General features: G+C 36.4%; 1 protein-coding gene across 1 annotated transcript in view; it reads right to left on the minus strand.

Moving 5' to 3' along the window:
- Nucleotides 1–17,143, minus strand: part of adam19a (ADAM metallopeptidase domain 19a) — a 77,377-nt gene that overhangs the window by 11,629 nt on the left and 48,605 nt on the right. Inside the window, exons 6-18 of the mRNA XM_059535748.1 lie at nt 14,252–14,435; nt 11,352–11,417; nt 10,707–10,778; nt 10,382–10,548; nt 9,978–10,062; nt 8,212–8,354; nt 6,317–6,494; nt 4,692–4,781; nt 3,905–4,100; nt 2,638–2,746; nt 1,930–2,134; nt 1,679–1,756; nt 138–246 (exon numbers count right to left, since the gene is read on the minus strand). Of these exons, the coding sequence (XP_059391731.1) occupies nt 138–246; nt 1,679–1,756; nt 1,930–2,134; nt 2,638–2,746; nt 3,905–4,100; nt 4,692–4,781; nt 6,317–6,494; nt 8,212–8,354; nt 9,978–10,062; nt 10,382–10,548; nt 10,707–10,778; nt 11,352–11,417; nt 14,252–14,435 (1,682 nt within the window). The remainder of the gene's footprint in view (nt 1–137; nt 247–1,678; nt 1,757–1,929; nt 2,135–2,637; nt 2,747–3,904; nt 4,101–4,691; nt 4,782–6,316; nt 6,495–8,211; nt 8,355–9,977; nt 10,063–10,381; nt 10,549–10,706; nt 10,779–11,351; nt 11,418–14,251; nt 14,436–17,143) is intronic.

Below are 17,143 nucleotides of genomic sequence, written 5' to 3' on the forward strand. Positions count from 1 at the left end.
GAAAGCGAGGAAGAGGGGGAGAGAGCACACGAGTGATAAAATCTCAGATAAATCTATCTATAAGACTGATTAAACAATAGGAGAGAAATAAGTGAGAGCAGAGGCACATGTGCACTGAAAGCTGAAGGTGAACTCACTGTCATACTGCACAGGTCCACTGTCCACACTTCCCCCGAGTCCTGGTTTCTCACAGAAGGGGGGAGCCCACCCACGGTTACAGTGGCAGTTCCCGTTACTGTTACACACCTGCATGCAAAACAACACCACACACAGGAATTAGTGCGGTTGAGAGTTTCCACCTGGAAAGTTGGGGTGTAACTTTCACACTCGTTTGACCTTAAAATAATAGTGCATCCTACATGAACGGAAATCCTATCAGCATTCACTTTTCCTCATGACTTTTCAGGAGAAACGACTGCTCACAATTGTTTGGCTTCAATATACCTTTGTTGAGTTTTTTTTAATCACACGCAGCCATTTACCTTTCCTCACTTTCATTGCTACCATTGCAGGGAACGTTTTCCGTCACGTCTTTTAGAGTATAGGGCAAATACAGAATATACCGCCTTTCATCTTAATGGAATTTCTTTTAACAGAATATTTTACACGCTTCAGTCTAACCCGGAGGCTAGACAGGAACAGTGGAAAGGAGAGTAAATGTGCTGTGTGCAAATAGCACGATCACTCACTTTATTCTCCATCCACACTTGCCTAAACCATACAATCAATATGAATCAAATGATAATGCAAGTGAATAATAAAAAGGCAGTTTCTGAATCTCTAATCTCCCCTCGAAGACCTGTCGTATTTGGCTGCCCTTTTGAAAAGTGACTGGGTAAATAAGCAAGAAATAAAGAAATAAAAGAAAAGCTGACAAAAGAGAGAGACAGAGGGAGGGCAAAGGGATTAGGAAAGACAGAATTTGACTATATACGGCTTGGAGGCTGTTTACGACTATTTGACCAGAAAATACACAAATCAAATGCTATAGCTCTGCTAATATAAGAAAAGCGTTGGTTTTTATTAGAGGTGGTATGTGTCGGGAAATGAGCGACCCAGAGGGTGGTTTTAAAGGATTTAGAGGTGTGAAATCCACAATGAGACAGTCTGGGATAAAGATGAACTCAAAGGGAGAAGGAATCCTAAAACATAGCTTTAATTGAGCCTTAATTTATGAAAAGTGCTTGCATGATTCATTAAAAAATCAGTAGCTGCAGCACTGACAATGTTAAATAACAAATATTGTCAGCACCAAATATTAAGCAAATTTTCATTGTCTTAATCAGTATTGTTTCCAGTACAATATCTAAATACCCTTAAAACAAACTAAGAAAATAAGGCTAAACAACATAAAGTTTTAAGGCATTTTTAAAAAATATAAATATATAATTTGATTCTTTTTTTATTCCAAGAGCAATACCTTTTTTTATTTTATAAACTTCACTACACTGACAAAATGTACTGCTAGTAAATTTCACAAATAATTACAAAGACATGGCAAGTGACAATGAATAAACGAAACACGAAAAGTTCCACATTTTTGCAGTATGTCTAATTAACAATATAGTTACAGTTATGGTTGTTAATACAGTACAATATAGTTAATTATATTATAGTTATTAATATAATGACAAATATAGTTAACGTTTAGCAGTTGTTTATTTTAAAGACCGCTTACCCCTTGCCCATGGCAAAGAGCGATGCAGGTGTGTAACTCCGTAAAAGATGCATTTTGACATCGTCGATCTTTGCACACCTGAAAGCAAGTAACAACAGAATAAATCAACTCTCCAATGCAAAACATAAAATACATGCTTTTATTGAGATACTTATTTTTTGAGACACATCTCCGCTTGATTAGTACAGGTGCTGTTTAATATATATCTCAGCCTAATATATAAAAACAACATCAACAACAACAAAACTTGCCTTCCCCTCTCCACACTTGGTGCCCGTCATGACCAGTCCAGGGTCTGGAAGATCTCCCTGCCCATCTTGGGTGCTGTAAACATATGTGCCCCGGCACTTCACCTCAATGCCGTCTGTGCGGATAGTGGTGTCTATGGACACAGCATTGGTGCCCTTCGGTTTCTTGGCAGCACTGTGGCACTGTATCTTACCACATTTGGCATCACTGTTGGGATATTTGATATGAGAGATGGAAAGTCATGAGGGATCACTAGTCATCATTGTTCACAGCCATTCAGCATAAATACATCTAGAGGAAAGCAAATTAGATAATAGTATGATAAAAAAAAATAATCATTAAAAAAAAAAAAATCGCATTTGTTTTGAGAAAAATGAACACGCAGAAAAAAAGAGAGCCTAACTTTGGAAAGTTTGAAAAAGTACTGAGTCTGCAGTGCTGTCCTTATAAACTTACTTGAATTAGTTTGTGCATTATATATATATATATATATATTTTTTTTTTTTTTGTTTGTTTCTTATGTATTAGTTTGTTCTTTTTAATATATAGGTGGAGTCACAAGAGAATTAAGCGCACTTTGATAGTACAAGACCAAATTGCTATTTGCAGAAATTACAGATTTCACTTCAGGTCAGCAAGCTCTTAGACAGAAATCACATACACATACTATTGCTCATATGGCTGGTTGAAATGCTGAAATACCACCTCACTTTTTTTCACACTTTACGTAGTTTCCATGACTGTCCTTGCCACAGTTTCCAAAGGCATTCCCCGCTGCGTTCACATCCTGAAAACAGGCGTCATGTGCCGGCTGTGCACCTGGACAAATTTAGTTATTCAGTTAAACCTACATTACCTCTGAGAAATGTCAATTACAGTTACAGACTCAAACTGACTCATAGTGTGAACGTGGATCTGCTGGCTTCACGCCACCAGCTAATATTTGCTTAGAGATCATTTTATTAAATTGAAGCTGAAGTGTTGGTTTTAAGTGACTAAATGTTTTAAAACGTGTTTATAATACATAATACCACAATTTTATTTTATCCAACCATGCCATGTTAGAAATAATCCATTGATTAAAAAAATCCAGTCCAGTGAAGCATTAACTGCTCAATTAAAATGAGTGAATATGATAATAGCACTTACACGCAGTGCACATCAAACATGTCAACACCCCCTCACCCCACAAATGACAAAGTACATCTGCTGTGATCTGTGTCTGTTTGACAGCCAAAGAGCCTGACTGGACATGAGCCCAGAACACACTGGAGGTGCACAGCCAAATGCCATGAGCTCTCACTACATAATCCACATCAAGAATTTGAACATTAGTGCTGACTAAACACTGAAAGGGTCAATATTACCATGTTTTTTAACATGGTACCATGATAGTACCATACATAAAAAAAACATATTATTTAAATTAGCTAGGAATACAATGTAATTAAATGGTATATGATGGACGTAATATAGGTCATGCAGCATACATAGTACAAGCAGATATACAGTACTATTGTTCAAAAGATTTTTTCAAGTTATTGAAAATATCTCTTGTGCTGCATTTATTTGTTCAAAAATACAGAAACACAATAACTGTAGAACTATTTTCTATTTTACTATATTTTTTACAATTTAATTTATTCATGTGATAACAAAGCTGAATTTTCAGCAGCCGTTTCTCCAGTCTTCAGTGTCACATGATCCTTCAGAAATAATTTGGTGCTAAAGAAACATTTCTTATTATTATCATCAATGTTAAATCAGTTCTGTTGCTTAATTTTTTTTCAGGATTCTGTGATAAATAGAAAGCTGTTTAAAATACATTTTTCAAACATTATAATGTCTTCACTGTCACTTTTATAATATATATAAAATAAAATAACTTATCAAAGTAACACAATAACTTCTGAACTGGATCCTACAAATGTAATTTCCCTGCAAACCAAAGACACAGCCAGACAGCACGCGTCTTACCATAACCCCACAGCTGCAGGCACTGCTGTTCATGGGTCAGACACATGCCATTATAGCAGTAGGCACGGCCATGCTGACACGATGACCCATCCAGGAGGTAAACGTTAGAGGGGCAGTAGGGAGAGCCTCCTGTGCAGTATTCCGGCAGATCACAGGCACCGGCTGCTCCACGGCACATGGTGCCGGCCTGCTTCAGCTGTGGGCAGAGGGCACGGTAAGGAGACTGGAGGACTTTGATGAAAGAAAAAGAGAGCAGGTGGTGGGCAAACTACAGAGAAACAGTGGATATGAAACTGTGATGCCTGGTGCTTCTCTAGTACAGTAGATACACAGACAAGGCCTTCAATATTTTGAGCAACACATAAAATAAATAAATATACACTTTACAATAAGGTCATATTAGATAGCATTAGTTAATGCATTAACCAACACTATTTAACAATGAGTAATATATTTGTTACAGTAGTATCCATCTTTTTTCATGTAAGTGAATAATTAGTAAAACATCTACTGTAATAAAATGACACATGTTGATTACGAAAATGCAGTTTCTTCGGAATACACAGCTAATTTGCAGTGGTTTCAATAGGGAAAGATGCTTTTTGCGGCCAGGTGGTGTTATGACTTCTACCAGCAGGGGTTAACAGGGACAGGCTAACTCTCTGAGCCTTCACCACTTGTATGAAACATACTAAGTGGGAGTCAGAACAGAGTGAGAGAGGGAAGCAGTGGGAGAGAAATAAATAAATAAATAAATAGATAAATAGACAGATAAATAGTTAGGCACCTTGCAGTCCTCGCAGCAGACCCCGTGGGCACACTGTGCTTCCACCTTCAAAGTGCAATTGCTGGGATGGCAGCAATCATTGGTGCACTCCTGTGGGAGACAGAAAACACACACACACACACACACACACACACACACACACACACACACACACAGACACACACAGACACAGACACAGACACAAACACACACACAGACACAGACACACACACAGACACACACACACACACACACACACACACACACACACACACACACACACACACAAATAAGATACTTCAGATAAAGGCTACCAAAGCAAATCTAACATATGGCCCTCAACTTACATGGTCAGCCACTTAGAGCAAGTTGTGAAAACACAATAAATACACTGTGTGTGTATATATATATATATATATATATATATATATATATATATATATATGCATAATGTATGTACTGTATACACACACTCACAGTGTCTGTTTCCACACTATGATTAAAGTGGGGAAAATAATAAATCGAGAAGAGAAATTGCACAGGACGTTGGATGCATATAAAAATGTTTGACATGTATGACACTGATATATACAGCGTGGAGGCGTCTGACGGCCAGTAATTATACCGTACAGCTGAAAATGAATAGGGGAAGGGAGGAAGTGTGTGTGGTGTTTTAGGGTGTTTAATGAGGAGGAAACAGCCACGACACACATATACGCTTTGTCACACACACACACAGTCTCTCTCGGTCTCACATAAACACACATGGCAGCCTCTATTCTGCTTGATATGGTTTCAGAGCATCAAGTGCTACTGACAGCTATGATTATTGCACTAGAAATAAATAAATGGTGTGATTCAGTGACTATAATGAAAAAAGACATGCGTACATGACAGGCTTACACTGTCAAATCTATTTTTGTGTATTCATGGAAGTAGAGAGGGCCGGCAGATGATGGTTTGGATAAAAGGTTAGAACAAAAGTGTATGATAACAGCTCTCAGTTCAGTGCCACAACCTAGCTTTTTCTGTCAGGTGACAGTTGAGCTATTGTTTCATTGAATATGGTATTGGCAGCAGGTAAAATCCAGAACAGTTGTCCAGGTGTTTATGTGCTGACTAGGAGTTAGGAGACACTACCTCAGTCTACCTGCACCAGATGGCAAATCATCCAGCCATTATATACGCACTGACAGCCTGTCAAACAAGGATTTGCAGCAAGGTGGGATGCTCCTCTCTCTCTCTCTCTACACACATACAGGCATGCAAGCAAACATAAAAATGCATACGCTTTCATCTGTCACGCTTTGTTACTTTTTCTGATGTAGTTCAACTATTTATGTTCTAACATTTGTGTTTGGACCACCCATGTGACAAAATCAAAACTTTTTCCTGGTTAGGCAAAGCTCTTCACAATAAAAATACATTGCATAAATATGTCAAGTATTCCATGAATGAATAATAAACGTATAAAAATGAGGCATAATCAATGGCAATCCATATGAACTATCAAATTTTTATTTATTACATGTATTTCATACCCACTACTGTTCTCGGAAAAAATGACTAATTCATGATCGGTCTGATTCAATATTCTCTAAATCAATAAGTAATTCCATTCAATAATTAATTTGGGCACAAATCACCTCTGGTTCTCCACAGTCACACTCCTCCCCTTCCTCTACAAAGCCGTTTCCACACCTCTTGCCACCAACTAGATCCTTCATGTTGGGCATGTTGAACAGGCACATTCCTCCTCCCTTCTGGAAGTAGTTGTCCAAGTCTTTTTTGCTACAGCGGCTGAAAACTTTTGGAAAGGGGTGCCTGTAGACCATTTTAGAAAGGGATATCAGGGATATTTTTATGCATCAAAATGATTGAAAACAAAAGAGGCACAAGTAGAAATAAGACGGAAAACTTACAATTTGTTAAACAACAACAGTTAGCCATAGACATTGAGGCAGATGCAGCTGAACATCAGTTTATAATGAATCCAGTAACATAATTAACATGAAAATAAGGTCTTGATTTAAAATGAAAAGATTACTGAAATTTCCCAAACTGTTATTCACAAGTAAAAAATGCTTTCCTCTGTAAACCTTCTAAACTTCTGCCTTACCTTTCTTCTACTGCACCAGAAGCAAGCGGTCACTTAACTCATTTTATCTCAATTAAGCTTCAAACCAATTCACTCTACTAAAACTACTATCCTTGTCATAAATTATGTGATTATGTCTGCCACTTTTGATCTCATGCTAGCAACTGTATTTTTTATCCAGAAAAAGTTATTTCCAGCTTCTTTCTGGTTTATGTCTTACTTAGTTCTTACCCAGTTAGCAGAAAAACTGCTGCACCCTTAACACTGGGGTTCCTCAGGGCTCAGTGCTGGACACCCTGCTGTTCTCAATTTATACCAGATCTCTCAGAACATTTCACCAAACAGCAAGGCACTACTGGTGTGCTGACAAAGCCCGACACATCATGTTTCTCCTTCTTTCCGTAAACCAGTGTTCTCAGAATGGATCTGAGTGTGTCTGTGTTTCTTTCTTCTAAAGAATTTATATATAAACATGTGATATTTGCTCATGAGACTACCATGCAATACCACCATAAATGGAGCCATGTCAAAATTTATGTACAGGATATTCATGGTATACTGTTTACTTGCTACCTTCTCAGGTATTACACAAACAATTGTTTGCTAGAAGATTTTCTACAAGCTAGATTGCAACTGGTGATTTCAGGCAGCTTAAGGCAGTTTTGTGTGTAATAAACAATAGTGTGCAATTATTTGATAAAAATACAATACAAATATTTAGAAATATCTTTACAAGTTTTCGATTTAAGTTTACGTATTTTTAAATATGTTTTAAACATTTTATTCCTGTGATTGCAAAGCTGAATCAGCAGTCATTACTGCAGTCTTCAGTGTAACATGATCCTTCAGAAATAATTTTAATATGCTGATTTGGTTCTGAAGAAACATTTCTTATTATTATAAGTGTTGAAAACAGTTGTGATGCTTAATATTCTTGAGGAAACTGTTTAAAAAAATATCAGCATTTGTTTAGGTCAAAAGAATTGCATTGAATTGAAACAGAAATATTTTGAAACATTATAAATGTCTTTATTGTCACTTTTGATGAATTATAATGTGTCCTTGCTGAATAAAAGTACTAATTTCATTCAAGGAAAAATAAACCAATCTTACTGACCCCAAACATTTGAATGGTAGTGCACATCAGATGGTCAGTGAATGGTGTGTAGGCGTGCAAACTGAAGTGGAGACTAAAATGCTTGAATCATCCTTAGGGACGTATCATTAGCAACTAAGTATGTTCTTGCACAGTAACATCCTGTCTATATATTAGTTTAATAGTGACACAATTAGAAGTTAAAATTATTTGCAAGTGATCCAGGGTTCTTTGCATAATTAGCATGCTTTTGTAATTTCCTTGATTTATGTTCTGCATTGTTGGTTATTTATAAAAGGAAGCCTCTGCTAAAGGCATCAATACAAAGCAAATGTAGAAGTCTTTACCCTGTAGCTGCCGCCATGACACATCCACCCTGATCTGCAGTGGCCTCCACACAACAGCCCTCATGGTCATGGCTCATGCCAAAGTTATGGCCGATCTCATGTGCCATGGTGGCAGCCGCCCCAATGGGCAATTCAGAATGGTCCTGGAAGAGAAGATAATTTAATCTACCAGCCATAACAAATATCGCAATAAATGAAATAGAAGTTCAAGCACTGCTTTTAGAGTCTGTCTAAAATGATGAATTCAATATACAGGATTAGAGTATTTGCTGCTCTCACTGCCATGCAATAAATTACTTACATTTTATGCTTTAAACTGGACATAAAGGCTATTTGTAGCCCACAGGCTTCTGTCGTTGCTATGTCACATTGCCACGGTTCCACCACTATGGTAAGTAAATGGCAGTAGGAGCCCAGAGGACACCTCTGATCTCCAAATGCATCTTTGCTATGTTACAGTGATGCTATAAATTGTAGAGGATGTTGTTGTTTTTTTGACCTGCAGGTGGTAATTTAAGTACCTTGGCTGGGGCAAACATAATGGCCTTTCTTTTATCTTTATACCATGACAAAAACATAAAAGCGCACACAGTCACACATATTTCCAGAGAACAAACGGATATCTCTGCAAAGGGCATGCAGTGTTGATTTTTACAGACGGCACTGATTATATCTCCACCATAACAACAGTGTTGAAATATGACATGCAGTTGTATTACAAATGATTTCTCTTTATGGATTTTCTATCTCCTAAAGTTCTCCCTAGGAACCACATTGTCCTTGTCATATACTGGTTCTAAAGCATTTGAGGAATGTGAAGGAGCCTATTTATGATAGGGGAACACTTTCTCAAACCATAGTCCAGGACAAGACTACACGTCCAACAATGAGTATATATTCACCAACTGTAAAAAAAAAAATTGTAATATGTAAAAAAAAAAAAAAAAAATGCTACAGTAACCTGTTATTGATTACTTAAAAATAAATAAATAAATAAATAAATATATATATATATATATATATATATATATATATATATATATATATATATATATATATATATATATATATATATATATATAATGGTTTTAACATTACATTGTGTAATTTTATTGTAAATTTATGGTTACTGTGATTGGTTAACATGTACTCAAAAGGAAAACTGTTAAATTACATTCCTAGAAGTCCCTGTGTAACACTCATTATATTTTATTCCAACACTATGGTATAGTGGAATCTATTTTATTCCAACACTATGGAATCACTTTATAAGCACACAATATCACTATTTTCAACCCCTAGAGGATTTAGAACAAACAAACAAACACTTCAAAATATATCAATATCTTGATAAATAGCTGTCGACTGCAGTTCCAGTCACACTAGTCACACAGCACTAAACAAATTCACTCTCATAATTGATTTTATGGTAGTACTTCTACCAATATAACCATTGTTGACATGCATAAAAAACATTTTCCATGTACCACACTGATCTCAGTAGGGCTAAGCTAGCTATATTGATGTAATGTAGAGGGACCCCATCCATGGGTAATATCCAGAAGAAATACTTCACCACTCATTAGTATGCTGTAAAGTGATCTTCCCCGCCACAAAGTAATAGAACCAATAAAAGGCTAATCAGGTGTATGGGAGCTATTGATCACTTTACCAAATCCCTGCATAGCTGTACACAAACTCATACAGTACTCTATATACACAGTGTTTACAGCCTATTCCAGATGCAAGCCTATATGCTTTCTTACCACATTGATGCCGCCCGAGTTCTCGTGACTGCACATGCCCTCCAGCGGAGCCATGCCAATGGTGGTGCCCTTGAAAATCACACCACTGCAAGGTAAAAATATATATACTTTCAGCTATGATATCAATAAAAATGTATGAGCCATTCTTATCCCTTTAAAGAGATAGTTCAGACAAAAAATACATTTCTGCTATCATTTAATCTTCATTTCATACAGCTTTGGGACAACTAGAAGGTGAGTTAACAATGTAAGATTTTAGGTGAAAAAATCCATTTAAATAAAACAAAAAAAGTCAAATTAATTATATATATTTTTTAACTTATGTTGATCCAGTATCATTAAGAATACGTAACAGGACAGTCTTGATCTATATGTGCAGAAGGTGGGTGTGTATTGTGACTAACGTGAGTAGCTGGGCATTGTCATGTTTCTTGCGAGATTTGAGTTTCTGTCTCCACTGTAGGAAAGACCAAAGAGTCGAATTTGGCTCCTCATTGATGATGCACTGATCATGTTCAGTCCAAACCTCTAGACCAATTAGAGGTACGCGGATGTTCAATTCTCTGTAGAACTGATCAGACCAAAACAAACAATTAGGATCAAGGCAAAGGGATTTATTGTATTAAATATAATTATAATACAGACATTTAGGAATTTTGCATTCAGAGAAGAAATCTAAACAGTCAACAAAACCTTTGAACCAAAGAAATTCACCCAGGCTTGACATACCTTATCTACATAATTAGCAATTTCCATTATCCTCATTTTAGTTTTGTCAAGGTCCTTGTTTTGCTTTCTGTACTGTAGAGACATAAAGAAACACCAAGAGGCAATTTGATCAAGATGAACATACAAATGCATAGACCCTGCTTGAGAAAATGCAAAGATTCGATTAACTAAATCCAGCCATAATGAAATCTTACATAACCTTCTGGTGGATATTATACAGATTTGATGTAAATGTATGAAAGAACTCAATCAGGAAACTCAACAGATTGTAACACTGAAAGATTGTCTGCATGCCTCTCACGAAATGCATCCCTCATACCCGAGGACTAAAAATTAAACTATTAAATTCACTGATAACTTCTCGATAACTTCTCATTCATGTAAGATAGCAACAATGGGAGTGATAGAAAAGAGAGGGAGAGAGCAAAATGACACTTCTGAAGCTCTATTTTTAAGCAGCAACTCCTCAGTGGCCACATTTGAATGAGAAAGTTAAGACTAGGCTTAAAGTACTGGGTCTAAAATACAGTTTTTATAACTCGGCCTGTATTTGAAGCTTTAAAGCCGTAATTCATGTGGTGAACTTTACAGTTTGGAAGTGTCTAATTAGTGGAAGTGAGCATGACACAGGCATCATCAGCTTACCAGTGTGTTGTCAGCTACTATATACAGTTCCATGTACTTTGTAGTTCCCCAGGCATTTCGTCTAACCTAGGGGTGGGGATAAATACAGAAACAATCAAACGGCAAGAAAAATGAAACGGTGATTGCTGGAGGGCAGGATTTCTGGTTTTCACTGCTTGCCATCACTGCGGTTCTTCATGTTCAGTTTTATTTGTATTTTAATTGATGGGTCTAATTCATTTGAAAGAACCCATTGGCACAGTAATCACAAAAGTATTCAGTCATCACAAACTGACAGCAAGCACTTTACAGTAATCAAACAGTAAATAAAATGTGAGTGAAACAGTAAAATAAGTGGAAGTATATGCATATAAGTCATCTTCCTTGGCAACCAGTGGAAAATAAAAGTGCAAGTTGATAAATGTTCATAAGCAGTCAAAATCGGAGCTCTGTATTTCAAAATGAACTCATTGTACGCCTATAAGCTATAGGGTTGCAAATCTTTGGAAATGTAATAATTCTGTTGGATTATAAAATGCCATGGGCTTGGACTTTTATTTTGTAGGACACATGAGCCAATTAAAGGAGAAAAAAGTTGAGTCAATCGACAAAGTGAAATTCCCAAAGTAGTGTCGATATGATTCAGTACACATGGGATCTGTGGTAATTAAAGACTAAAAGCTACACAGGGACATATTGAACTATAGTATATATGATCTTCAAGATTCAGGAACTTTGTAATCCAATTGTACCAGGAATACATCATCACTGAGGAGCGAGTACATTAGTCCACACTGTTTATTAATTTATGGACCCTCTAATTCTCATTTGTAAACAGCAGGCCAGTTAGAAGTCTCTACTGCTTGGCTTTAATGAGAACGCAAGTGTAAGCAGAACAATAGCAGTAGGAGGGCTCCCAACTCCTGCTAATGATCCTCAAGAGTTTTATAATAAGCCCACATTATGCACTTCATCAGTCTAAACACTTAACCTGGGCTTAAGATGGCTTTATTTCTGTACTGTAATGAGCCAAACACACTTTTCTTTCTGCAGCGCATTATGGGAACAAATGAAATTACTGACGCACAATGCAGCACAACAGCATTGCATCAGACCGCAATGTTCTCTTTCACGAGCGGCCTATCTAGTTATTATAGATTGGAGGGAACAGAACATCCTTTCTATTGTAAGAGAGAAATCTTCTCTGACATCAGACACAATCCACTTATGAGATCAGAAATAGAGACGTTACACACTGAATAATGCTGGTAATGACTCACTGTTGTTTCCCTAATGACTATTGTACTTACAAACTAGCGAGAGCTTATTTACAAAATGAGACTTTTTGTCACCTGTGGAAAGGACTAATTAAATACACTTTTGCATGACATCTACTTCAGTGAAATATATTGTAAGCATTAACATTTATTACCAAGTCTCTTATTTTATCAGGCATTAAATGTGTGGACCACAAAACCTGTCATAATGATTGGACAATAACTATTTAAGAATCTGGAATTTTAGGGTGCAAAAAAAAAAAAAAAAGAAAATACTGAGAAAATTGCCATTAAAGCTGTCCAAATGAAGGTTTTAAGCAATGCATATTACTTACTTAAGTTTTAATATATTTATGGTAGGAATCAGGAAATCTACTAAATATCTTCATGGAACATGATCTTTACTTAAATGTCCAATTTTTCGTGCTTTTATGAAGCTTTGATTGTGTTTACAGTGTGCAAAATAACATGTGTTCAAGTTTCGCGTGTAAAAAAACTGTATTTTTCACACAATTCACCTATCTGTATACCGCTGTTTTCACTGTCATAAAAACGGGCTGATGACTTCCTTGTTCTATGAAGTCCCTCCTTCAGAAATACGTAACGAGTTCTGATTGTGCCAGCGGTTCCTGTGTTGTGATTCGACACCAGCTTAGAGCACGCAGCCCTCCTGGAAACACGATTGGACTAGTTTTGAGAAGCAATTGGGCAGGAGCATGTGCTGGAGATGTACTTATAATCACAGGAGCGTTTTTACTGACGAGATGCGCATGAAAATCGCATTCGATTTATTTGCACAGCCCTAACATAGTTAACAAAGCTAAACAACGTTGCCCTTTGTGTAATAAGTTACAGAAACTGTTAAACGCACCAACTTAAATAATAAAATACACTTACCGGTTGTGGTCCATAAACAACGCCTTCTCCAGACAAAGAGGGAACTGCTCCATCTTTCAGGAATAATCTTTGTGCGAATCCGGCATTAAACTGATTGAGATTGAGGAAGATCGCTGTCCTCAGCAAAATGTGCTGCACATAGTTTCACATGTGGATTATAATTTTTGGGAACCGAGTTAAGCATAAATTGTAGCCATTGATCTCCAAGTACAGCGTCCCTGGGAAGCCCAAACAAAGGTGATAATAACTGCGTTTCGACGACATGTCGACAAACACAAACGCAGCTCTTTCTCTTCTCCGTCGGAGCGCAACAAGACCACACCCCCTGTTTGTGTATTCATGTGGGCTGAGGTTAGTCAAAAAACTGTTTTAGTGACGTCATTACTGCAGGAACTAGAGGGATGTAGTCCAAACTGGTCGTTTTTTTGTAGCCGAATTATGTTAAATAAAATATCTCGCTTGGCATTGAACTTTGAGCTTTAGAATTTTACAGATATTATTTATATTCTAACAACAATATTACACACTAACTAAAGTTTAAAACATGGGATCACGAATAACGGGACCTTTAATATCCTAAAGATTTTTGGCATTAAAGAAAAAAATGATCATTTTGACCTATACAATGTATTTTTTTAGCTATTTCTACAAATATACCCGTTATACTTATGAGTGGTTTTGTGGTCCAGGGTCATAATGATGACATGGGACACATCATAAATCAAACTGATTTCATTTCTCACTGACCCTTTGATGCAAAGGTTTAAGATGACCACTGAACAGGCTGATGTGTCCAGTCTGATGGCTGTGTCCACAGGTGCCGGTTTTGACCGGCAGGTCTTCAAAGCGATAGAAGGTGTGGTGGAGAACCTCCTGGCCTCCGATTGGCTCCAGGTAGTAAGTATCATTTGAGTTCAAGACAATCAATCCTCTGTAGAAGGAAATCGGAGTAATTTCAGCTCAAATGCTCTCTTCTTAAACTTCTGTCAACTGTCAATCATTTACTCACATTTATGTGGTTCCAAAGATGTTTGGCTTTATTTCTTAATAAATAAAGATATTTTGGACCCCAGATAACCCTGGACCCCATTGACTTTAATTGTATGGACAAAAAAAAAAAAAAACAGAAAGTCATACGAGTTTTGAACAACATGAGGGTGAGTAAATGATGGGAGAATTTGTTTTAGTAAGGTTTTGCTCTTACTAGTGATATTTAAGAATGCCAGTAAAAGAGATGTGCATATCTATGAGTTGATTTTCAGTTGGGTTTTTTTTACAAAAATATATGGACACACAGAGTGGAATTTTAATACTTCTTTTAGCCTCAGTACAGTTAACAGCATTATGCGTAAACTAATGAGCGCGATCAGAAGGGCCGCTGAAACGCTGCTGGATTTGAGGTCTCCCAAAGCACCTCCACAAAACCACTCTAAATTTGACCTCTGTAAAAAGTTTTCAAACAGTACATTTGAAAAAGATGTTAAAAATAAAGTCCATGAGACTGCAGGGTGACCTATTTGCCATTTTCATATTTCAGATTGAGTCTCCCCCTTTGTGCCTACGATGTGTCCTCAATATGCACTTTTGTTGAGTCTGCAATGATGGGGGTTCCACAGTGGACCACTATTCAACAGCTTGGGCATGAATTTGGGACAAGGTTATTAAAGTTTTATTTACTTACGTAGAACACAAATCAAAGGTAAGACTTTAAACAATATCTATTTATCAGATAATCCTGAAAAAAAGCCAATCTCTGCTTTTACAAAAATATTATTATTTAATATATAAGCATCAAAACTGTTTTCAACAAAAATGTTTCTTAAACACCAAATCAACATATTAGAATGATTTCTGTAGGATCAGGATGTAGGACAAAGACTACAGTAATGGCTGATTTGCCATCACAGGAATGCATTACATTTTAAATATATATTATTAATATACAAAACTTTTATTTTAAAATTACAATAATAAGATCAAAGAAACGCAGCCTTGGTGAGAAAGACAAGAGCTTTCATCGTCAGCAATGCATCGCTGGCAGAAGTACTAATGTATGCTAATATAAACAGAATGTTTCAAAAGGTTTACTAAATGTAAAGAGATAAAATAAACTACTGTTCCACAGTAATTCCACTGCTGAATTTGTTTTAATTTGTTTTATTATTAATTAGTTTTATTCTTGTTTACAAAAGAGATTTATGGTCATTGGAAATGTGTTTTGTCTTCAGATTTTTCACAACTGGTCCAAATCCATTTAGTCACAAAACCATTTGTTTACGCCCCAGGAAATCCAGCTATTATCTTCAAAATGAAGATTGCCATTTTCCGCAAGTTGACAACAGACAAGCAGAAATGACTTGAAGGGTATGGCTTTATAATAGTTCCTGACAGTGAAACTGTAGGCAAATTTGGCTGTGATTTGATTAGCCTTGGTATTAATGTAATGATATTAATGAAATAATAAATAATAAAATAAATATGTAAATCAATCAACTACATTACTGTCAAAGTTTTAAATGGACCGATGCCTCTGCAGAGTGTGGCACACATCAGCACATGACCTCCAGTGAGCTGAGGGTAAAGAAACCCAGCAGTGGCCTTGAGAAAAGCCATATGGAAACATACAGTGTCAATTACGTTTGCTCTTACAAAATCTTGCAACAGCTGTTCAATGACTTGATTTGTCTTCATAAGAAATTCAAGACCTTTGGCAATATCAAAAGTCAGACTCTCCAGGGCTTTGCCCTTAAAAGCTCTGTTATTTTCATATAATAAACTCTGGATGTCAAAAGAGCGACTGCTCTCATAGTCTGTGAACTTAATGATCAGGAATGAAAGCAAACACACTTTAGGGAATGCTGATTCATCCCACAACTATCCTGATTGCAGATCTCTGATTTTTTTTTGCTCACAAATGCTGCATTTATTTCATCATAAATATTGTAAAACTGTAATATTATCACTATCGTTTTACATTTATTCCTGTGATGGCAAAACTCAGTTTTCCGCAGCTTCCATTATTATTATAAATGTTGAAAACATATGTGCTGCTTCATATATTTGTGTAAACTGTTTGTTTCCTGATACTTTAATGAAGAGAAAGTACAAAAGAACACTATTATTTGAATTATTTGAAAGAGAAATCTTATAGAACATTCTTCACTATGTCCTTGCCGAGTAAAAGTATTAATTTTTTTGGGGATTACTTACCTTTACTTACCTTAGTTCAAAAACTATACTAATGATTACATAATGTAGAAATTACTTTTCATTAATAAAAAATATTAAAATAAACATGTTATCCATGACCAATAAACATGTAGTTAATTGAAAAGGATCCTATATTATCATAGCAAAACCTTTGGTTTGTGAAACTTTTAAAACAGTCAGTTGTGTATGCTTCAAAGACACAGATGTTTGGCCTTTATCTCTAGTCATCAGGTTTAGATTCAGCAGGAACAGACAGGGGCAGATGCAGTTTCAAGGCTGTTTGTGGATATTGTTTATACATAGAGAGGAAGCATTTAGTGCTGAATGAGGCCAGAGCACAACAAACTATTAACATTCTGGTAGGGCCACAGCATCAGTGCCTCAATAAACTGGCCAAAACATATATGCTCTTCATAAATTAAGCACACA

The sequence above is a fragment of the Carassius carassius genome, chromosome 3 (genome assembly GCF_963082965.1).
Source record: "Carassius carassius chromosome 3, fCarCar2.1, whole genome shotgun sequence".
NCBI lineage: Eukaryota > Metazoa > Chordata > Actinopteri > Cypriniformes > Cyprinidae > Carassius > Carassius carassius.